This window comes from Protopterus annectens, chromosome 14.part0 (genome assembly GCF_019279795.1).
Source record: "Protopterus annectens isolate FY-2018-M chromosome 14.part0, PAN1.0, whole genome shotgun sequence".
NCBI classification, from domain to species: Eukaryota; Metazoa; Chordata; order Ceratodontiformes; family Protopteridae; genus Protopterus; species Protopterus annectens.
Window position 1 is genome coordinate 630587954 of NC_056748.1, and position 25572 is coordinate 630613525.

Genomic DNA, 25572 nt, shown 5'->3' on the forward strand with positions numbered 1-25572 from the left:
TAACACCGACTGGCACCCTTGCTCCTCTGACCCCCCCCCCCACTCATATAAACTTATCTGGGTTTAAACAGACCATAACCTCTCCCACTAGGATAAACAAACCAACCAACAAGGAAAGTATCCTAGACTGGATCCTAATTAATAACCAACCCCAAGTGTACACAGCTGGTACTCTCCCTGATGACCTCAGTGACCATTGTCTAACCTATATCATAAAACATAAGGCAGAAACCCTCACCAGCCCAAATATAAAACATTTAGAAACAGGAAAAACTTTGATGCTGCTATATTCCAAAATGAATTATAAGCAGTTGACTGGTCAAAACTAAAAAATCTAACATTAGAGGAGGCCATAGATCACTTTAACACTAAATTCCTAAGTATCCTTGATTCCCATGCTCCAGCACGTAAAATAAAAACTAGATCAAATACAGCACCATGGCTCACAAAAGATGCCAAAACTAAAATCAAAACTAGAAACAGAGCCTGGGCAAGCTGGAGAACAACCAAAGCTCCACTTGACCATCTAAAATATCGCCAACTCAGAAATGATACAAAAAAAATCTATTTTAGTGGATAAAAAAAGCTTCTACCAAAATCTCCAACAAAAACACCACAACAACCCTCAAAAGTTCTGGGCAGGCTTAAATCAACTACTTTGTTCAGGTCACTTCACCATCCCATTCCTGGCTAGCTACACCCATAGTTCCCCAGAGACCATAGCTAGCGCCTTTAATAACTTTTTCACTGAAACAATCCAATCACTAGCAAATCAACTAACCCCCTCTAACTTTAACCACATGCCTACTGTACCTAATAATCACCCGGAATTTAGCTTCCAACCAATATCCAGTAGTTTTATCAAAACACTTCTAAAAAAACTAAAACCTACCACCCTCACTGCTGACCTCCTCCCTGCAGAGTACTTCTATCTTGATCAACAGAACCTTATCCGAAAATGCTATCCCCTCCCTCTGGAAAATATCTCATGTCATCCCACTCCATAAAGGTGGTAGCTCCTCAGACATATCCAACTACAGACTCATTGCCATTCTTTCCCCACTAGGCAAAATAATGGAGAAATGTGTACACAAGCAACTAATGCAATACCTTTCACATAATAACTTACTATCCAACTCCCAGCATGGTTTCACGCCATACCACAGCACCACCTCAGCCCTCTTTTCCTTTACTACTGCCATAAACCAAAACAAGAATGACAATTGGCTAACCCCTGCCCTCTTTCTTGACCTATCAAAAGCCTTTGACATGGTCAACCATAAACTTCTCATTCTTTCACTAAAATCTATTTCCCTCAACAAGCCTGCTATCCAGTGGTTCCAGCCATACCTGAATGGTAGACAGCAGGTGGTACTATGGCAGGGCAAACTCTCCAGCCAGTTACCTCTCACACTTGGTGTTCCTCAAGGGTCCATACTAGGTCCACTACTCTTCTCTATTTTTATCAACAACCTCCACACTGCTATCCCTAAAGCCACCTGCATTCAATATGCAGATAATTCAACTCTCATCTGCTCAGTCACCTCCCCATCCAACTTGCAAATCTTAACCCTGAATTAGAGAAAAGAGAATCACCTGCCTTGTTGTGGGATTTCTGGATGGTAACCAGTAGTTTATTTGCTGAGCAAAGGTTAGTAAGGTTTGTGTAGGGGAAGATGAGGCTACTTGCTGAGCAAAGGTTAGTAAGGTTTGTGTAGGGGAAGATGAGGCTACTGAGAATAAGAGTATTTCTAGGCTGGTACAGAATCTTATGGGTAATGGGGAGTTGTTGAAATTCTAGCTGGTTATTTAGTTCAAGCCATCCTAGAAGTTTGAGATTTAGACAGTGATGAGTTCTAAATGGGGACCCAGTAGCAAACCTGGCAATATTGTTATAAGAAGTGGTCAATTTGTTTAGGTTGCTTTTGGAAAGATTAGTATAAATTGGTGAGGCATATAAGATGGTGGAGATCAGATGGGTCTGGGCAATAGTAGATCTGGCTTCTGGTGTGAGAAAAGGTTTTATCCTATACAAGGATCCAAGTTTTCTGTTTACTGTTTTAATAGTGGCATTAATATGTGAGTCAAAGTTGAGGTTGTGGTCAATCAGTACACCTAAGAGTTTTGTAGTTGGGTCAGGAGATATGATTGTACCATTGATGGATGTAACAGAGAAATCTATTGGGGTGGATTTAATAGTTGGAGGAAATAGTAATAGTTTTTTTTTTTTTTTTTTGGCATTAAGGAGGAGGCAATGTTGTTGGAACCAGTTTTCTACTAGATTAAATACTGTTTGGGTGATGGACTGGAGTTCAGATGAGGTGGTTCCTTTACAAATCAAAGTGGAGTAATCTGCGTATTGTATGCAGGTAGGTAGAGGTAAATTAGTAGAAAGGTGGTTAATGAATATAGAGAAGAGTAGAGGTCCCAGGATAGAGCCTTGAGGGATACCAAGGGTAATAGGGATATGTTTGGATAGGTTATTATCCCAAAGGACAGCCTGCTGTCTATTATGCAAGTAGGACTTGAACCATTGTAATGCCTGTGTGTCAAGTGAGAATGAATTGAGTATGTTGAGAAGTATTTGATGGTTAACCATATCAAAAGCTTTCAATAGGTCAATGAACAGAGCAGAGGAGAGCATGTTGTTGTTTCGATGTTTATTAATGCAGTATTTAAGGATAGGAGAGCAGTGGTGGTACTGTGGAATGGTCTAAAACCATGTTGACAGTCAGCTAGAATGTTATTTTGGAGAATGTGGTCAATGTGGTCAAGAAATTGTTGATGGATGCATTTTTCCATGATTTTGGCTAGTGGCGATAGTAGGGCTATAGGCCAAAAGTTAGAGAGTTCAGTTGAGTTCCCACCCTTGTGAAGTGGGATTATGTGAGAGATTTTCCAGAGTGAAGGAATGGAGCCTTCAGTTATGGTTCTATTGATTAGGATAGAAATGGGATAGGCAAGAACTTTTGCAGCAGTTTGAAGGTATTCAGGTGGTAGGAGATCAGCTGAGGGAGTACAAGGTTTAAGTTTATGAAGTTGAGTATAGGTGAGGGCTGTAGGAATAGGTTTTAAGTGAAAGGTAGGTGGTAAGGTTGTTGGGGAGGATGAGAGGGTAGAGTTAACGGGTGGTAAGGTGTTAGCTGGAGATTGGACAGTTTCAGTAAAAAAGGTATTGAAAGCATCAGCAATCTGGTTTGGAGAGTTTAGGGAGAGACCAGATGGGGTTGGTGTTTTGGAGTGGCCTGGGTGTAAAAGTTTATTTATGCCTGACCAGAAGCTTTGGGGTTGATTATGGTGCTTTTTCTGGAGTTTAAAGAAATATTTTTTTTTATCCTGAAGTATTGATTTTTTGGTGGCATTTCTTAGCTCTCTAAAGTATTGCTGATCAATTGGGTCTTTAGTGTTTCTCCATTTGAACCAGATTTTATTTCTTTGTAGGATTTGTTGTCTGGTTCCTTTAGTAAGCCATTGAGCTGGTTTGCTTCTAGTTCTTATAGAGCATGAGGGGGCATGCAATTCAAGAATTTTTAGGAATTTGGAGTTAAAATGGAATACTGCTTCATCGATTGGCAGGTGCCTTAAGGGTGACCAGTCACAGGCTTGAAGTTCTGCTTGAAAGGTGGCTGTATCAAAATGTTTTTTTTGTTGCGGGTGATTTTAAAGGTAGTTTGTTTTGGGATAAAGGATTTTTGTCTAGATAAGTAGTTTAGTGAATGGTCACTAATATCATCAGGAAGGATACCTACTTTGTAAGAGAGGGGGTGGCTGTTAATTAAGATCTAGTCTAATATACTTTCTTTGTAGCTGGGTTTATGGATTCCGGTGGAGGTGGTAATAGTTTGGGAGAAGCCATAGAGGTTTATATGGGCTGTGGGTTCATGAGTGGTACAGGTGTTACAGTCTATATTAAAATTGCCGAATACAATGGTTTCTTGAGGGAAGGATGTTGAAAGCCAGCAGAGGATACTTTCTAAGATGTTGATGTTACTGCCTGGGGGTAGGTAGGAGCATATTATGTATATAGATTTAGTAGTATTGAGCTGGAGCTTGGAGATAAGAATTTCCACATTAGTATCTAGAGGTGGTTGTACTAGTAAGGATGTGACCTGTAAATGAGATTTGTGCAGTATTGCTACCCCACCACCGTTTTTGGTAGTTCAGTCTAATCTCAAGATATTATAACCAGATGGGAGTATTTCATTGTCTTTTGTAACAGGTTTAATCCAGGTTTCTGTTAAGCATAAGATATGAAAAGAGTGTGTATCTAGTAGTGCGTGTAGTTGGCTTACTTTATTGTTATCACTCCTTATATTGAGATGAGCTATGAGTAGAGAATTTGGGGTTATACAGGGAGTGAAGGAGAGAGAGGTGTGTCTTAGGGTGTTGCTATCTGGTCCTGGGTTGGGATGAATATCCCCATGAAGGAGAGGATGTCTATAGGGACTATATGGATGCTTTAGTGGTTTACTGTAATTAAGTTGTGATTTCCTATATTGTGTGAATATAAAATGGGCTACTCTGTGGTATTTAGGAGATAGGTTGAGGTGGATGTTATGTTAGAATGGCTTTGGAATTCAAGATCATTTATTAGTAATGTTTTTTTTAGGGGTTAGTGAGATGGCATTAATTGTAGGTTTTAATAAAAGGTGAGAGTATAGGGTATAGTAAGGATAGATAGTAATGAAAGTAGGAGAGGTAGTTTTATACAAGTGAGTGTATACGTTAAGGGCATGGTGTAGGAGATGATAGAATGTAGTTAGGAATTAGGAGGTAAGAGTAGAGAGAGTGTGGAGTACAGAAATATGTAAGTGGTAATTGAGAGTAATTGTCAGCATGGGAGTGGGTGTGTAGATGCTAGATCTGTAATGAGTTGCGGATAGCTATTGGATAGGAAGGAGGGTGTGTGGCTTTGTAGGTATAAGAGTAGGACCACTGGGGTTGGGTGGGAATTTGGAGTAGGGTAGGGGAGCAGAGTGAGCCCGCAGGGCGAACAGAGCGGGTTAGAGAAGGTAAGTGAGAGTCTACAGAGACAATCAGAGAGCAGCAGACTCCTGAGGCATGTTAAGTATATCCAGGTGAATAGAGTGTGGTAAAGCAGGTGAGAGGTAGAGAATGTTTGTGGAATAGAAGGAAGAAAACAAAGTATAGCTAGATAGTGGGAAGAGAAAATGTAACAGTAGAGTGATACAGCAAGGAGATTAGCAATTAGTCAAGGGATGAGAGCTGAAAAAGTGTTCAGAGCAGATATTTAGGAAGGTGGAGAACGAGGTATAACCCTAGACTGGATTAGGGTCCCACCTAGTGGGCAGAAAGTATAATACTTAATGGTATATGTGTTAGATAAAGCTAGAAAAAGGAGTACAGATAAAAGATAGTAAGGGGAGAGAATAGCAGTTTGCTATTGGGTTTTAGAGGAGAAAAAATTGCTGCTGGTTTCCCTGCTTGATAGCTTAGTTTCACTTGGTACTAGGTAGGTATAAATAAATAATACAGCTTAATATGTAGGTCCAAGGTGGAACATACTTTCTTAGTCCTTTTAGTAGTTGCGAACAAAAATAAATGTGCTGGGGCAACAGGTTTCCATGGTCAGATGTTGGGATGGTTGAGACAAAAAGAAAGGGGTCCTAAAAGACCAAGCAGGTCCCTTAGTATAGGATAGGAGGTAGAGAACTAAGAGGAAATAGAAAGATAAAAAAAAAATAGGTGTTAAGACAAACAATTAATATATGCTGTACTGTAAAAGCAATCTAGGTAAGACACAGGTATATTCAAGCAAAAATAGACTATTTAAGGATGCAATGGTTACTAACTTAAGTTAGCATTTGTAGATACTTGCAGAGATATAAGATAAGCAAGCAGTTATATACAGTCACAGCTAAGATTCTCTTTCAGTAACAATTCAGAGAGCAAGTAACGTGTAATTCATACAAATCACTGATCTAACAAAGCACTACTAAGAGTTAATGTAATTACTCAGGATATTCATCTTCTTTGTTTTGCATTTATGTTTATAACTATAACAATTCTTTTATGTGGCAATCTTTAGATTGTTTAAATGGAAGCCCTTATAACTTGTGAGAAGAAAACAATGTTAGAGGATCCTCTTTTTAATGGTAATAGATGCTTGTGATGCAAGTATATTTTCCTGCTTGTATGATTTTGAAACAACTTCAAGATTTCACAAAAAAAATCAGGCATGAAGCAAATAATTATTAAGGATGCTTCATTGTGTGTGACACTCATGATGTTGGATTAAAGTGAGGGAAATGCAAACTTTGAAAAAAATATTGTGTGTAATCATGCTAGCAAATTATCTTGTATGTGTCAAGTCCAGCAGATGTATAGAAACTTAATATTAGTAAGCTATGCTTTAATACCTTTGTTTATTGCTGCCTTGTAACTCTAGCTTTAGTCATAGCATCATGGGAAATTGCATTGCTGTAGTTCATAGGAATTTCCCATTTGAAAATTAAACCTACATGCGTATCAACAAAGACTAAATTAACTCTATAGATAATGCTAAATTTATAGAAACATAAAAAAAAAAAACATAAAAAATAAGCAAGTTGCTTCTGAAGTTTAGTAGAGTGTACATTTCTTTCCATGTGCTTAAATCATGTGCAAGGAATGAGTTTACACATTTTGTACTTTCCTGTTAGCAGCAGCTTACAGGGGAAAAATGTAACATTCGCAAGAATATTTTTCTTCCAAGAACACCACTGCAGTATTTTGAATTATATTAATGATATCTGGTATGTTTTTCTGTACAGCCAAAAAAAAAAAAAAGATTTTTCAAGAGAGTAAAGGAAAGAAAAATTACCTGCACATTTTATTCAAATGTCTTCATCCTTCATCCAAAGTGGCATGTTTCAGTTATGCTGTAAAGTCCTTCATTTGTACCTTTTTTTGGTTTATTAGAATATTCTTCAGAATGAAAGCATTTAATTTTCAGTGAAACTTGTCCTCCTGGATATTATTTTAATTACTTACCATCATTAAAAAATTGCTGTAAAGCAGAACCTTTGTGGGAAAGGTATGTGTAAAACTAACTCATTTCCCAAGTATATTTTACTATTTTGGAGGTAGATCAACTCATAATGCCTCCTCAGTATTTGAATCATTTCAATTAATCACTTTTAACCATAGCTATACCAAAATCTGGGTACTGTTTTTACTTCATAGAATAGGAAGAAAAAGTCAGCACAGTGTGAGGGGGTTAAGGGAGATGAAGCTCATCTAGTAAGTCAATAAACCCAGAATCCTTTACAATATGTGAATCAGCTGCATAAGGAGATAGACAACACAGTCAAAGACAACTGCAGAATGTTTCAGGAGTAACATTTTGCATAGACAGTGCTTCTTCCAACTAAAAAATTACCTAATTGTTGTCTGATATAAGTGGGAATGTAAATAATTAATGCTACCGATGTGGGATGTTTACTATGCTATGATTCTATGATTAGGAGCATTATTTACTAGCAGATGGGAGACTGTACCAGATCTGTCTTCAAATTCTAGTGAGAAATAATCTTGATTTAATGCAGAGAATGGATAGATACTATTTAGAAATTTACTATTAACAATAATTAAGTTGTGAAGAATGTGTTGTAATTTGACTTACTAAAGGTCAAGCAGGCCATTTTCTGTTTCAGAATGTCTCCTCACAACTGGCATTGGATGACATCTGTTAAACTGAATAGCATTACTTTATTCAGTTTGCCTATAACATTTTTATGTACTCATCTCTTTTTAAAAAGTAGCTACAGCTACAATTTATATAATACATTCTACTTTGTTTCTGATTTTCGGATGGAGAATTCAGAAAAATCATTTGCGTGCTATATTATTCCATATAAAGAAATACAATACTGTTACAATTATCTCGATGGCAATACTTTTCTGGGATTTGATATGTGCTAGATTTATCATTACTGTCATCATGTTCAAGAGACTTTTTTAATTAAGCTTTGCATTTCTGAAACATTTTTTAATAAATGGTGCAGTATGTTTATTGTAAATGTACCCACACAAAATGAAAACAGACCAGGGAAAATAAAATATTAGTAGCAATGCATATGCTCTGCATGGCTTTATATTCTTAGAGACAGAAAAAAAAAAACAGTACATGTATATGAAGATTTGAAGACAACTGTGAAGAACTGCTTTTAGTAAAGAAATTTATAGCATCCATTTCGTCTGTCACACATGGTTTCTTTGAGGACAGACTAATTGGTTCTGATGCGCTGAGTACTTTTTCTCAAAATGTGACTATATTAATGAGTAAGATCAAGAAACAGTGACAGTAAGAAACTTTCTCCTTATCTCCGTTGTTTGGTACATGATCTTAGACTTAGTATATTAGCAAATGCAGGGGTGAATTTGCTCCCTGCAAAAGGCCATTTTTTGTTTTATAGATTTTGATTGATTCTCAGTGATCTGTGGGTGATTTATTGGATCATGATAATAGCCTCATAAAAGATCAAGTACACACCCACGCAGAAAATAATAGATATGCAGATATGTACTTCTGAGGAATGCCTACCTACTTACCTACCATCTGTCTATCTAGCTCTACTTTCTCAATTTACTGATAAGCCTACATTTATTTGTAGTTTTAGAAATACCATTTTTAAACTAAATATTCACTTTCCTTAACTGTTTCACAAATATGTGTCTATAAGAGAATTGAGGTAGACCCATATTTTTAAAAAGCTTCACATTGAAAGCTGGTGCATTGTCACCTTGATGGTTAATAATAAAATTAGTAGCCTGACTTGATAAGTTTTATAAATGTAAAAAATAATTTGCATCACTAATGTTCCCTCAGAAGTTTGTATACTCTGTGTGTGCTTGTACATGTGTATGTTCATGTGTGTGTGTGTGTGTGTGTGTGTGTGTGTGTGTGTGTGTGTGTGTGTGTTTGTGTGTGTTTGTGTGCTTGTGTGTATTTAACAAGGTATTTGAAGACACTTTTTTAATTTCTTAAAAGAAAAATAACATCACATCTGGTCTCATGTGGATAACTCCATTATCTTCAAAACCACTATTGCTGTAACATAGTAGTATAAACAAATTTGAGGGTCATGCACTTGAAATTACCTTGATTCATTTTGTTGTGTGTGTGCACCTGTTAATAATCTCATTTCAATTCACCATGGAGTCTTGGCACTTTTTACAAAAACACTATCCAGGTGAAAAGTACTCACCGCAACACTCAAATACAGTGCAGTAGATTATATGTTTTGGTTCATGGTCTCACAGATAAACCAGTTTCATCACAAGACCTTCATCAGTATCTCATGAGCAAAAATAAAATTACTTGCACTGTATTTCACTGCTGTGGTGTGTGCTTTTGTGCTTGACAGTGTTCTTGCTTTTTTTTTTATTTCCAAGCACTTTACACGCTGGGGAACTGCATTTTCAAGCTTCTGCTTTTGGATTTACTTTTGAATAGCAGTTATTAGCATGCCACTAATGAGCAAGTCAAATGCTTCCTAATGTAATTTTAGTGACTGTTACTGCTTGGAGAAGTAGCATAGTGTGCCTCAAAAGTCTTCTAAAATTCAGTATTCGTAGTTTAGAAATTGTCACAGTATGTGTTGCATTGAGTCACATACGATTACAAGTGTTTATAAAGATACATTCATTCATATGTATGCTACTTTCTCTGAAAATAGATCTATCCCTACACCACAGCAGATATGAATTCCCTTATGTCCTGCCGTATTTTTTCTCCAGTCCTAACCTATCTACTTCTTACTCTAAATCTGCATCTGCATGAGGTTATGGGTGTTATTCATAGTCCAGCCCTTCACATTTACAGGCATATCCACAAAGAGAAGTGCTGCATGCTTAGGCAAATCGTGTCTTTCACGATGACTATGAAAATTGGGAGGAGATTTGGTAAACACGCCTCCCTACTACAAAAGCCTAACATGCTGAAAGAATAAGTGAGAGAGGGGCAGCCAATGTGCAGATAAGGGCCATTATACATTTACATATCAGTAGGATTCAGAGATGAAACTAAAAAGACCTCATTTACATACTAAATGTGTAGATAACCCTGAACTTAGGGCAGGTAAGCAACAATTTACAGAGAGACTTTGGAATTGTGTGGTGAAGTAAAAACTGGAATTTGTGCTGTCATACATTTTAAAAGAACATAAATTACTGACTTTACTTAAAAATGTTTTATTGTATTTTAGTGTTTCTGCATGCATTGACATACTACTGAAGAGATCATTGAGTGAAAAGTTTCATTTTTATGCCAATGAAGTACTTCTGCACACATGCACAAGCTACTGGGTTGTTGGGGAAATTATTCATTTTAGTGGTTGTACAGACATGGACAAAGTACTGAAAAGGTTGTTGGAGGAAATGTTTCATTTTGTTGTCAGTGAAGTGATTGTACATACTTGGACACACTACTGAAAGGGTCCTCAGTAAAATGCTTTATTTTGGTGTTTGTTCATACTTGGTTAAAATATTGAAGGGATTTCTGTAGGAAATGTTTCATTTTAGTGCTTGTGCATACTTGTACATACTACTGAAGGGATTGGTGAAGAAATGTGTAATTTGTGTGCTTGGACATACTGCTGAAGGGATCAGTGGGGAAATGTTTCATTTAGGTGCTTGTGCATACATAGACATACCAATGAAATGATCGCTTAGGAAAATGTTTCATTTGGCACCGATATTAGACTATGAATCAGAAGAACACTCTATTAGGATATGCCATGTTATAAAATTTGTCATTTGCATCTCATTATACATAAGGCATTTTGTATTAGCATAAATGGCCTCTATGAATCTCGCCTTTGCTATGCTCATTTATAATCATTAAAGATATCCCTATTATGTTTGTGCAAACAAATATGAATGCTGCTATATATATGTGAAATATTTAATGTTTTGGTTCTAGCATTTCAATGATTTTATATCTTCTATTGCTTCCATTAAGAAAAAATAAAATATTTGTTTACTTTTAACAGTGATGTCTTGATAAGTACCAGGGTATGCTTGAATGGATTCTGTTACTGCTGTAGTCCCACTAACAAATTTGAAGATGATGAACATGTTCTAACTTATCACACCTTTGTGACTATGAATCTTGATGTCTTGCATTTCATTTCTTTATTGCATCATCTTACAGCCACAGTGGTGCAGCAGTAGCATTGTTGCCTCACAGCAAGAGGTACTCCCGTTCGATTCTCGGCAGGAGCACCTTCTGTGTGGAGTCTGCATGTCCTCCCTGCGGTCGAGTGGCGTTCAAAAGACATGCGTGAATGGGCGTACCTTCGTTGCATGTTGGGCATCAGCCTGGCAACTCGACACTGTAAAAATCTGCTGCCAGTCATTAGCAGACCAGAGGTCCACTGTGGCAACCACTAACTGGGAAAAGCCAAAAGAAGAAGAAGAAGATTGCGTCATCTTCATTCAAAGGACCATTTTTTCCACAGAAGACTGTTGTTCATTTTCTGATGTGGCCACCTGGACACCGTGTAATCCAAACACCTTATTCTTATCTGATATTTTTAATAGGTAGGATAGCAGATTCTTTACTGATGAAAATCACTTCCTATAGAAACTGAAGATATGCTTTTCTTTCTGAATTCCTACTTGTGTATTATACTACACTATCTCAGCTTAATTTGATTTATTTTAAAATTTTGCTTTAGGACTTGCAGTTAGTTTGTTGAAAATAAACCTACCATAAAACATTCTAATCCTTAATTGAATACGTTTATAGAAAATGAGTATACAGCTAATCTTGAATGTTTGTTATTACTATGTGTTCTCATTGTATACAGTGTAACAAAACCATGATGGAGTGTATATCAGCAAATAGTTAAGGTGAGAGTCTTAACATTCGACAGTTTAAAGTACCAGATGAGCAAGGGGAATTGGGGATATTTCTGCAGGCATCTGTCCTTGTAAAATGTTTTCTATGCTACAATACTGTTGCTATGCTAAAAGAAGGTCAAGAGTATAAATACAGCTTAAATCATAAGAGCATCAACTCTCTTTATTTTTTCACTTTCAGCTTTGACTTTGGCTGCAGCTGGTTTTCTTTAATTTGTATATATATATATATATATATATATATATATATATATATATATATATATATTTATATATATTTATATATATATATATATATATATATATATATATGTAAATATATCTCCAAAATGTTTGATAACATGATAAAAACATACTTCCCTGTTATAGGGTATGTTATAATTCACACCAGGAATGAGAAAGTTTCTTCTGTTTATGAAGTACTTCATAACTACTTACACATTCCTCAGTTTTGCCTTGTGACCATATGCGTCCTCTTCAGATCCTGCACTGAAACATGAAACAGTTCAGACCCTCGATTAAAGAAAATGATGTTTGCATACAAAGACAACTGAAAACACCACTGGACTCAGTCTTTTATTATCACTGAGAAAAAGCCAAGTTTGATTTATTTATATCAAATATTTCTGTGCAGGGCAATGTTTATCACCTAGGATCTCTCTTTCTTCCTTGTAATATGTTGTCTGTGGAGTCTCCACTCCATGATCATCATAAACGTTATTCTCACTGGCTTGTTGCAGCCCTGGCACTTGTCTCTGTTTTCCCACATTACTCATCCTCTCATAGCAAGTAATATAATGCAGCTTTTAGTAAGAGTCATGCTTTCTCACTTCTCTCTTTAGAGTGTTACTTAGTCTATATTGACTTGGTCTGGTGCACCTCAATGGAGTGTTGTGTAACAGAACAAAATTGTTAATGTCCTACTTACACAATTGTTTCATATTCAGTTTGTGTGTGTCAGTGTTGTCACGTCTGGTGTTTATAACACAATATAATGCATGCCATGCTGCAGTGCTATTGATGGCGTTTTGCCAAGTCTGGAGGAAACACCCAACCTCTTGCAGTGTATAGTAAATCTAAATAATGTACTACATCTCTGTAAGCATATAGGACTTGTCCCATGCTGTGGGAACTGTGCTCTAATATATAACAAAGTATTATAGTATGCAGCCAGCCTAGCTGTCATGTGACCCTTATTTTATGAATCACAAGGAGTCTGGAAGTGGGATAACAAAATCATCAGTATTATTCCACTGTGTTTGGATAAAGAATGTCGTTGTTTGCACAATTTACTCTGTATAATACAAAAGACAACCTGTAAATGTACTGTGTAACACAAATTAACAAAGGCAATTCAAGAATTCCACCCACATATAATATCTGTTTGTCAGACTGTGGGGTGGCAGTGGGCTGGCTGTGATCTTAACTTTAAGGGAAAAAAATGGGAATCAAAATAATGACAACCATATGAAAATTGTTAAAATATCTACTTTAGAAACCAGACAACTTTTACATTATGAGCTAAGTCTTTAATTCAGCCATTCCTTTATTTTTCTCTTGTGCTTCTTCTTCTTCTTTCGGCTGCTCCCATTAGGGGTCGCCACAGCAGATCAGCTGTTTCCATTTCTTCCTGTCCTCTGCATCTTGCTGTGTCTCACCAACCACCTGCATGTTCTCTCTCACCACATCCATAAACCTTATCTTAGGCCTTCCTCTTTTCCTGTTACCTGGCAGCTTCATCCTTAGCATCTTTTTCCCAATATACCCAGCATCCCTCCTCAGCACATGTCCAAACCAATGTAATCTTACCTCTCTGGCTTTGTCTCCAAACCTTCCAACCCGGGCTGACCCTCTAATATACTTATTCCTAATCCTGTCCACCCTTGTCACACCCAGTGCAAATGTTAACATCTTTAACTCTGCCACATCCAGCTCTGACTCCTGTCTTTTTGTCAATGCCACTGTCTCTAACACATATAACATAGCTGGTCTCACTACCCTTTTGTAGGCCTTCCCTTTCACTCATACTGGTACTCGTCTGTCACAAATCACTCCTGACACTCTTCTCCACCCACTCCATCCTGCCTTTTTCTTTTGCCTCATATATTTCTCAAAGCTGGTATGGAATATATTTTATATGTGCAGTCAGTCTAGTATGTTTTGTAGACAGACAAATGATATCCATCCATCCCTTTATATCCATTTTATAACTTTCTATTGTTTCTGAAAGTGACCGATGTGATAGCAGTCATGGTAGGCATTTTAAATAATGAACTCAGCTATATAGTGCAGTATGAAGGTATGCTCAAGGCAGTATTCATCCATTCCTGCCACACAAGTAGGAGCCATTTATGACATTTTAAAATGATACAGCATTTGATCCTTATTAAAGAAGAATTTGAGACTCAGTTCTAATACTGAATGGGAACACTTAGCTTTCCTATAGCTCCTTAAAACTCACTCAAATTATAGAATCTGGAGTGTCTTAGTGCATCCTTAATACAAATCTTAAAACATTCATAGATTATTAGGCTAAAGACCCGGGAGGGATTCTAAGCCTAGCCAAGTTTTCCCAAAACAGTAATGATGACCTGTATCCAAATAGGATATTGAGGACCAGACATTTATGAGCTACCTCTGTCTATAAGGGAAATGGGTGCCAGGCTCGATGTGAATTTCCTGTTCTCCATCCACTGGTCCAGGTTGTACTGGGTAATAGATGAACTCAGCTTCACATGGGTGGGAAGCCTCTTCCCTAGGAGGGACATTTTCTGGGATACATCTATTCTCTTCAGCATGTTCTGTTTAAGTTACAGACAAAATTCAGTATCCTAGACCTTGTATTTCTGCTACTCCTTGACTTACAAACATGTAGGAGATGCATAAGTATGGGCTTTGCATTTACCTTGTAAGTCAGGCATAGATCATCCCTCAGCAGTCTGTAGGAGACTGAGCTGAGAAAAAGGGCTTAGAGGTGCTCTGTATAAAGCAGGTTTGTTATGCCTTCTATTGTTTTTGTAAAGTACCTTTGAGGTTGCTCTAGTTGTTGCATATGCCTAGTCTGCTACATACCAAAGGGAACCTTGTATTCTATGACTGGTGTAATAAGGGCAGAGTATAGTATGATAATGACCTATTTGGACCTAGATGCCATGCCCTTACTTATAAGTTGCACAACATAGAAGGATTTCCTCACTACTGTGGCCATATGGTGGCTGAAGGTAAGGCTAATGTCTATGAGCATACCCAGATCTCTAAGCACTGGGTTGACCCTTAGGGGCGTATTATCTACATGGTAATTAGCTGGAAAGGTTGACTACCCAAAGGATACAATTGTGCATTTCTTAGCATTGTCTTTAAGATCATGGATTTGGCACCATTTGTCAGAGATCGACCTTCTTAAAGAATGCTAGTGACTGCAGGGGAGTCGATGATAACCCCCAGGTTGCAATCATCTGCAAATTTAGTCAGCCATAAACCATCAACATTTGCTTCCATTTCAGAGAAATAGATGCCAAAAAGCAGTGGGCTGAGTACTAAGCCCTGGAGGACTCTGTTAGTGACTGGCCTCTTGGTGGAGGTGGACTCACCTAGTTTGACCTCCTGGGTCCTATAGGTTTATAGGTGGCTACTGGGCTATTGATCCAAAGGTCTTTATAAGCCTAGCCATGTGTACCCAATATAATACTAGAGAAACCCAATATAAAGGATCTTGCCAAAACTCAAGCTCTTAGTTAGCAATGACTGCCCATATCTAGCAGGGTCATAGGTGAAATCCCTGGCAGGAATATATGGTTTCACATATAATCATTCAGGCTACAGTTAAACAGGGTCAGAGAGAGTCTCTGTTTGATTTGAATTGGTAGCCTATTCCAGAGGAGTGACAACCTGTGAAAGACATATTTCTCTCTCCAGCAGGTCCTATTTATGTTGCAAGCCAGGATAAGGTCCCAGGAGCAGGTGACTCTTGCCCATTTGACTTGAGGATGTGCAGCATTTCCATTAGGTTTGGGTTCGACATTGTTCTGTAGGCCAAGCATAAGTCTCCTCTAAGTAGTCTGTATGCTACTGAGTACAGTGAGTGTGAATTCAGTCTGTCAGTGTATGACATTTGCTGGAGACTCTGACATTTCTTGGTTAGAAAGCTCTAAGGTCTCAAAAGTTACTGCAGATGCCTAGTAAGGTACATACCGAAGGGAACATTGTACTCAATTGTTGGCCTGATAAGGGTCGAGTGCAAGTTATGACCTCTTTCACTCTTGAGGCAATGCCTTTGCTAATGAGGTGTGCAATGTAGTATGCCTTCCTTACCACAGTAGACAAATTGTGGTCAACGTTTACACTATAGTCAATTTGCTTTCCTAAGTCTTTTACTACTGAATTGTTACTTAGTGTATTATTATTTATATGATAGTCTGCAGGGATATCATTTTTATCGAAAGAGATTATGATGCAGTTTTTTTGCACTGAGTTTGAGTCCATGGCTTTGGCTCCAATCATTGGTTTGTGTAAGCCCCTCTTGAAGTATATTGACATTGTCTGAGGATTCAAAGATCGCAACTAATTTGCAGTCATCAGCAAACTTAGTCAGCCACTGCCCCTCTATTTTGGCCTAAATGTCTGAGAAGTATAGTCCAAACAATAGGGGGGCCCAGCACTGACCCCCGTGGAACCCCACTGATGACATATCTATTGGTTGAGGTAAAGTCCCCAACTTTGAGTGTGATCTGTCAGTGAGCCAGTTAGCAACCCACCTGATGATATAGGGATTGATATTCAAGTGGGAGAGTTTATCAGTGATGCCCAAATGTGGGATTATGTTGAATGCCTTAGCTAAGCCAAGGTAGGCTATATCCACAGATGTGCCTTTGTCTATGGCTCTGGTGGTGTTTTTGAAGAGGTCCAACAGGTTTAACAGGCATGGCATATCTTTGACAAAACCAAACTGTGTCGGATCAGTTGTTTAGAGATCACCATTATCCTTATTTATAAGGTCCATGATGATTTATTCCATGGCCTTACAGATAAAGCTGGTGACCCTTATGGGTCTTTAGTTCCCAGGTTCTGTTGCTGTACCCCCTTTATGAAATGGGATGCCAGTTGCTGTTTTCCATTCAGCAGGGACAAAACCAGTACTCAGGCTAAGATCAAAGAGGGTAGCTAATGGAGTTGCTAGCTCATGTTTTATACTATTTAAAATGCAACCTGGGATGCCATCTGGTCCCACAGAGGCTGTGTTTTTGGCCTTGGAGAGAGCATTAATGACTTGCTCTTTGGAAATGAAAGGTGGGGGAGATGTAGAGGGAATGCTTTGTGTAATAGAAGAATAACAACCACAGGCAACAGTACCAAGGATTTATTACCAAAACTTTAGCGCCTCGGCTCTCACAGCCTTCAAGAAGTTGTTGCTGTTGCCTGTGGTTGTTATTCTTCTATTTTTGGTTCTCCTTTTGTGTGGCTGTTGTAATGCTTTGTGTAATGTTTGAACAAGACAGGGGGGATGAAATTTTCACCAAACCTGTCAGCTAATAGGTTAGCTATTTTCACAGGATCAGTATGTGTGATGCCTTCCACAGTTAGTTCAGCACATGTCTGGGTCCTACCTTTTAGGTTACAGATGTAGCTGAAGAATGCCTTATGGTTATCCTTAGCTATCATTGCTAATTTTTTTTTTAAGTTGCCTTAGAGGATTTTACAAGCTGTCTTATTTGTTTGTTAAAGCAGATGAGGATGTTCTTCCAGTGCTGGGACCTCTCTTTTTTATTCATGGACAGCAACTTCTTCCCCTTGCATAACTTATTATTGCTAGATGTCCACCAGGAAGGCTTGTTTTTTCTTGAGATTATTGTTTTGATCATATCAGGTAAAGCAGTGTCAATGCATTTGTATAATGATTCTACAGGGCATTTGTGTATATCTTAGCAAAGTTGTCAATACCATCTGTCGGAATTATTATTGCTATTCCTTAGGGGGGTTAAATAGGTTTGATGAAATTTTTTCACCTAAGAGGGGTTTAGGTGTTACACCTGCTTCAAATGTGACTGATTTGTGATCAGATTTAACCAGTGTGGGTCCTATACTTGTGGTGGTGCAACAGTCACCCATGTTGGTGAGGACCAGGTTGAGAATATTTGAGCCCCTTGTGGGTTTGCATACTATTTGTTCCAGGGTATCAGTGTTAAAAAAAGTCCAGGAAACTTTGTGTGAGCATGTTAGTATTTGTATAAGTTTCCCAGTCAATGGAGGAATAACTAAAATCACCCATGACTAAAGTGTGAATGTTTGGTTGTAATTTGATTGACTATCCAAAGAAATCAGCCTGGATATCATGGTTCATTGAAGGGAGCCTATAGCTAAAATGACTTAAAGGAGGGGTCTTACCACAGTTAGTTGAACATGGAGTAACTCCATGGAGTTTTCTTGTCTAACCAGTTTACAGGTGTGTTTATCTTCCTCCTCCTCCTTTGGCTCTTACAGGTTCATTTTATGGTCTGAAAGTGTGGAAGGTATTGTAGCCTTGCAAGGCTGGGGTAGTCTTTGCAGCCCTGAACCAAGTTTCTGTGACTGCACAGATGTCAACATCTTCCAGAGAGAGCAGTGCTTCCAGAGAGTGCAGTTTCTGATTTAAAATGTTAGCATTTAGGAGTGCAGCCTTAAATTTATTTGAGAGTGATATTTTCACATAGGAAATTTTGTTCTTGAGACTTTGTCTAAAAAAGGCACTATGCAGTAGGCAAGTACATTAGCCAGTAACCAAAAGCCTAGAGGTGACAAATGAAGACCATTTCTGGTAAAGCAACCATGTCATCCCAGACTGACAGGAACTGGATCCCCCTAGAATGACACCAGAAACTAAGCCAAATGTTGAAGTCAATAATTTTCTGTTTATATCGTGGTATCATCCTAGGTGAGGGTGGAATGCTGATCAAGGCTAGAGACATACCTGCCTGGGACACATATTTAGAGATCTTAATTATGTGACTCATTCATGTAGTCCAGTGAGGTACATCTCAAGTCATTCACACCAACATGAACTATGATAGAGTCATAACGGTACTTTTTGTTGAGAGACTTGAGTGCATGTGTGATCTGATGGATCCTGGCACCTGATGGACAGCTGACTGTAACCTTCTCTTTGTCTAGCCTGGTGAGTGGGACATCTGTTTGTATCATAGTGGAGTCACCTGTGACTAAAGGATATGGTTTAGATGTGCTTTGCCTTATGGGGCTTATTTGGTGAGACACTGATGCTTGTGTTTTATGTTTATTAAGTGCTGTAGGTGCTGTGTGAGGTGTAGCATGTTCATGTTTGGAAGGTCTCTGGTGTTTACGTAGGTTTCTGGCGAGTACCTCTGTGTATGGTGGTTTATGTGTTAAGTGTATGGTTTGCGTAGGAGCTGTAGTATGTGAGCTGACAACCTGCTCAATGTTACTGTTCTGTGCATGAGAAAGCAAGGATTTCAGACTCATAGTGCAGATGCATCTCTCACAAATTGTACTTGGGTGATTTAGGAGTGTAGGATTGCCAGTGTACATGAGGCAGTTGCTACACTGCCTCAGGATGCCCATGTCAATCAGGCTGATAGCAGAAATGGAGCTAAACGGACCATACACAATGCTAGGTTAAATCTTTTTTTCACAGTGGTGAGAGAAAATGAGGGGTTTAGTATTACTGGGTGCTGTAAGTGGGGGCTATACCAATGGGGTGTCTATAAAGGGTCTATACTAGCAGGGGTTCTCTAAATGGTATGAGAATATTATAGGTTTGGTGATTTTGGGACTGCTTAAGAGGCAAAAGCACAGGTGAGGTGCTCTCTGAGCAGTTAAGTGCAATTTAAGAACTTTTAGGCTGGATCACGGGCTGCTACTAAGAAAAAAATTATCTGCTGAAATTTTTCTGTCTATAACTGCCAATGGTTACCACCACTGTGTGCTACTGCGAGATGGTGCATGCTGGTGCGCTGTGTGTAAACAGATGAATACAACAAATGACTGGTCATCTAACACTGTGCAGCTGTGTTAAAACAAGTGCAAATCTGTGGAAATATGGGGCTTATGTAGCAACAGTGACCACACTGAATTAAAAAATTTAACCAATAAAAAAGCTCAGAACTGAGCCCTGTGCCAACAACCTTGAATCAGATGAGTCCTAACTGCACTCTTCTGCCACAAGGGTTTAGGGGTGCTGTCTCCAACAAAAGATAGCCTCGTTTAGTGCTCAGTTTAATAAACAGAACCAGATTCAGCAGGTCTGAATCTAGTCTATGCTACAGCAAACAAAAAGGGCAAAATAAGGAAGGAGAGTTTTAAAAAAATCAGCAATATAGCAAAAATAAAATCTAAAAGTGCAAAATACAGTATAAAATTGTACTTATGATTAGATAAATACAACAGATTCCTTGGATTGCACAGATGAATACAGCAGAGCAGTGGCTGGATGCCTGAATCTGTGGAACTGTGTTAAGTGAGCCTGCTGGCTATCCAGTGGGTGATAAAAGGGTTTATATCTAAATTAGTGAGCTTGTCTATAAATACCTGAGTGGGGTATTGTCTCAAAAGCCTTGGCCAGGTTGAGGTGGGCTATGTGCATTGTCTTACATATATCCAGTGCTTTGGTGACCCTCTTAAAAAAGTCCACCAGATTTAATATACATGACCTTCCTTTAACAAAGCCAGACTGTGATAGGTCTGACATTTGCAGGTTACCTGTTTCCTTATTTATCATCTCCATGATGATTATTTCCATGGCCTTACATATGGGGCTGGTAAGTCTTTTGCATCTGTAGTTACCCAGATCAGTGGTTGGACCCCCTTTGTGCAGGGGAATGACTGTAAATGACTGTTATGACATAAAATACTTTATCCAAATACCAAGTGTGTAACCCTCCAATGTACTTTCCATGGGAAAGCCTTTCAAAGACATAAAACAGTTACCTTTGTTAGCCTTTGCTACTGAAAGAGAAATGTTTATCTCACACATTTTATTATAATGCAGGCTTACTTTAATATCCTGCATACATTTTTATGTCAATGTACTGAATATTTTTAGAAATATGTGCTCTCCAACCTGAATGACAGCTCAGAGATTCACTTTACCCATCTATAGTTAATATGCTCCTTACTGAATAAAATTTAATGACTGGACAAATCAGCCTTGAGTATACCATAGAATAACAAAATAAATTGGCCAGTTTTCACTGATTAATAGTGCAGTATTAAAGAATTACAATAATAAGGCCATATATGGTTTGCATTTTTAGTGTAATAATTATATAATTCAAATAGTTCTCAGATTTACTCAGTAAGTGTCTTATTTGATTGACAAATATAAAGATAGAATATCTGTTATCTAAATGCTATTTTGAAATACACGGAAACAAACTTAAGCACCTTTGACATTATAGATTTTTTTAACTTGGATTGCTAAAACCATGAAATGTAGGGCAATCTAATGAGCACAGTACTCGAATGCCTTTCTGTAGTCCTGGCAGCTTTTCATTTAATTCAATAATTAACATATGCATGTATTTATTTACTGATTGATTGCTAGAAGATGAATTATTACAAATAAAAAAAAAAAATCTGTCTACAAGCCACTCCGGTGGCATATAGGGATAAAGCCCTCACTATGGCCCAAGCATCCCAGGTTCAATTAATGGTACAGTGGGATGGGTGTGCTCCTTATGCAAGGTAGAGCGCTCCTCAATAAAACTTCTTAAAGAGAAGGGGTGTGCTCCAAGAGGATAGGTGCTCTCAGATGTAATTGATGAGGATGGGGTGCAGGAAAATGGAAAGCAGGTACAGTTTATTAAAGAAAGTCCCCCTGGACAGAAGCACAGATGACTGAACCCCCAGGACACCTTTAGGATCCACAACTGGCCCCAGGAATACTGGACTAGTCCAGTTGGGATGTAGGAGGATGGCTAGTATGCCTGCTGTGGACATGGGACAATTTTGGCCAGGCTAGTAGGATGAATTCTGGGACAACAAAAAAATAAATAAATATCTGGCTACAGAGGTCTGGGTAGAATACTGCATTATCTATTCCTTTACCTGAAAAATAGCATTATGCATTTCTATGGTCTTAAGTTTAATTTTAGTGAATGTTTCTTTCTGTTCAGACCTATGTCTTGTTCACATGGTCTCTGACACGCATGGGGGATGGGTTTATCCACACATAATGAGGAGACAATATGCTATCATGAGTGTAAACCTTGGTCTCACTGTTTACCACTACTTGTTGCCTTTCTTTGTATTCTATAATTCATTTATTCCACGTCTGTCCAATGAGACAACACCTCTTCTTATTCATTGAGTTATCACATACCTTTGTGCTTCTGGGTTTATATGGTGTCACACCAGTCTTGAGTGTTTTCATCTCTCTCTCATTGTATACAGATGATTTCTGAAGAAGCCATGAAGTCAGAGACCACTTTGAAATGACGTGAGTCCTATGAACTTTCCACACTTAGGAAAATGTATTTCTAAATAGCAACCACATTGCTTTCTTTACATTTTGTCCCAGCATTACTGCACTCCTCTGTAACTCACCTTTAGTGCAGGTTAGCACATTACAGGATATTTTAATACTGCAATACAGTCCACATACATTTAAGATGTGCAACAACAACAACAACAGCTGGTCTGCAAAGTTTCCCCTGTAGATGTTGTGTGCATGTGTCCATTTTTGGCAATGATGGGGAGGAAAAACTTTGCAACACTCTCACTGTAACATTGCAGACTTAGACACACACACACACACACACACACACACACACACACACACACACACACACACACACACACACACACACACACACACACACACACACACACACACACACACACACACATTCCTACATGTGAAAAACAAAAACACACCATACTATTATAAAAGAAATTAGCCAATGCATATTTTGTGTATTATCAAACCATATTCACAAAGTAAATGTAATCTCTGAAATAAGAGCGTTCAATAGCACTTTGTAACTTGCCAGACAAACGTAGAACAAAATAATACTTTTTGATGGGAAACAAAACATGACCATGTGTGAGGTACTGTACTGTACTGTTGCATAAAACTTTTGCATAATCAGATAATATGCTTTTTACATTCAGTGTTTGAATGAGTGGAAATGATGTACTGATGCTTCACTGAAGATAGTGAAAAGTACGGAGCTCATTCAAAGTGAAACTGTGACAAATGAAACTAGCACAAGTAAAAATTCCTTTAGGCATGGGATTCCATATACAGAAACATTGAAAGATTCTGAAGCAGTATGAAAGGTCACTTTTGTTAATGTGTATTTCCTTACAAAAAAACCCACAATGCAATGAAATCTTTATGAAATCTGCCATCTTATAATGAAGTTATAGTAGTCAGATGATTATGTTTTTTATATCATAACTGAGAGGTACACATGCTGTGTCTGGAAATATTTGTATGGTTACATATAAAATTATCCAGCACTGTAATACGGGAATAGGTAGTGTTCTTACCTCTATGATCAGTTTAAATACAGGGCTGTTAGCTATTTATCCAGTTAATTCTGTTCAGCAACCTCCATTAAACTTTCACATTGTGCTTCTTAAGGAAAGTATTATTGTTTATCTAAATGTGTGTAAGTGAGAATGTGTGTGTGTGTGTATCATTCATACACACACACATGCAATTTATACATGTAACACATACACATTTTGTGTATTTATGAATACGTGCCTGTGTATGTGGTAACTTAAAAATATATTTGAAGGAATTCCATATCCTTCTATGGAGTATGATGTTGACTGCTAGATGTAAAATTTTATAATACGCTCTGAACCTCCCCTAAGACATTGGCCGGTAAAATTTCCATAGTGAGCACACAGTGAAGATAAAGTAATATTAGTTGCTATAAATTTTACCTAAGTGACATGGATAGTATATTTTTTCATATTCCCTTATAATATACTGCATTGGATAATTTCACAACTCTTTAGTATGTCTTATCTAAATCCACTAATCAGTAATATTCCCCTGCAGATGTGAATTCAATGTGAAAATAACATCTTGTTCATGACATTTATAGCTACTTCATTTCATTGCCTGATCAGGTAAAATGTATGTAGCATAACAATTATTTTGCAGAAACATAATTAAGAATAAATTCTCTTAGTTTGTAGAAATGGCTTTACATTTTTTTATACTTTGGAAATGATACACCATTAGACTGTTAATGCAATCTTTTTGGACCATACAAAATAGGACTATGCAATGATAAAAATCTTCTGAATGTTCATTAAAAACAAATATGAGAAACAAATTCCTTCAGCACAAAACAATAAATGTATAAAACAGATGTATTGTGAACATGTCTTACAACTGAATCCCCTCAGCAATAAGAATTACATATTAAAAACAAAACCTCTTGAAAAAAAATATAAGTTATGCAAACATTTTTTTTGTATCTCAAACCTTTGTTATGAAAAATACAGTCATTTTTGAACAGATTTATACATTACAGGTAGGATAGCAATTACCACCAGTAAGTCTGAATTAAGGTCTGTTGTATTATTAAATTTTTGTCTTTTTTATTTTGTGTCTGTTTTCCCCCTCTGGAAAACGCAGCATATGTCAGCTTTTCTGTGTCATAAACAATATCTCTGAAAGACACCAGTTCCAACGTAACATTGCGTATTGTTTTTTTCAAGGTTTGACAGCTTACTGTTTTTTTGTTTTGATTGACCACCAGTCACTGGGCTGTCAAAAATAGGTGTACAGTCTGGCTTGCTTTTTTGCATGAAAAATTCCTGCCCCAAGAACGTAGTGTCCATCTGGCAGCTATTGTCCACTTTCACATGAATGTGCTATGGTAGCTATTGTGCTCAAGTCAATGTCTGTCTCTAAGTGTGTTTCCATTTTTTCTTTCTGGGGAGGTGTGTCATACTGTTTGTGAGAAAGGAGGTCTTGATGTACTCCACAGTAACTGATGGATGGCTGATCATAGGCAAGAAACGATGAAACATTCATGGGCAGTGGAATCTACAAATAAAAAGAAATATAGATATTAGATTAATTGCATTATACTTTGCAGTATGCAGATACTATTATACCACCGTCTGATAATTAAATAAACACTTCTCTACCAAGAAGAATTTACTTATTTATTTTTGCACAACAACAAGTCTATGGGCCATACATGGAGGCTGTATGTTTAAATAATATCCCCCAGTTCTTGTATAAACCTTGGAAATTACATGAATTCTGCAAATGGAAATGAATAGCTGAGGATTTTACTTCTACGCTACTTGCAAAATAAATACTATGTAATTTTTCAGTAAATATTTATGTAGTGGTGAGGTGTGGTATGGTATACTGTCAGCATATTGGCAAGTGGTTATACGATCACATATGAATGCATTAACTTAGTTAGAGTTTAACTATATATTGTGTGTAGAAATGAGTAAGTACAAAACACACCAGATCTGGCATCTGACTAGTTACTGTAAATGTGGACTTGCAAAGATTAGTCAAAAAACAAAGCTGCATGGCTCTAGTACATTCTTGTAGCATGATGTTACTGATTAAGGAGCCCCATCATTGCTGATACTATCAGTGATGTGAGAAGGCATAAAGCATACTTATTTACTTTTTGATGACTTAGTTACTCCAATTTTAATCTAATACATGACATGTTAATAGATATCAAGTCAAACGTTGTACATTTA

The 25572-nt window shown here is 37.6% G+C and overlaps 1 protein-coding gene across 1 annotated transcript in view; it reads right to left on the reverse strand.

Moving 5' to 3' along the window:
• Nucleotides 1-22765: 22765 nt before the first annotated feature.
• The window catches only part of LRRTM3 (leucine rich repeat transmembrane neuronal 3), a 1115649-nt gene continuing 1112842 nt past the window's right edge, over nucleotides 22766-25572 (reverse strand). Inside the window, exon 3 of the mRNA XM_044056383.1 lies at nucleotides 22766-24886. Coding sequence (XP_043912318.1) covers nucleotides 24686-24886 — 201 coding nt within the window. The 3' untranslated portion in view covers nucleotides 22766-24685. The remainder of the gene's footprint in view (nucleotides 24887-25572) is intronic.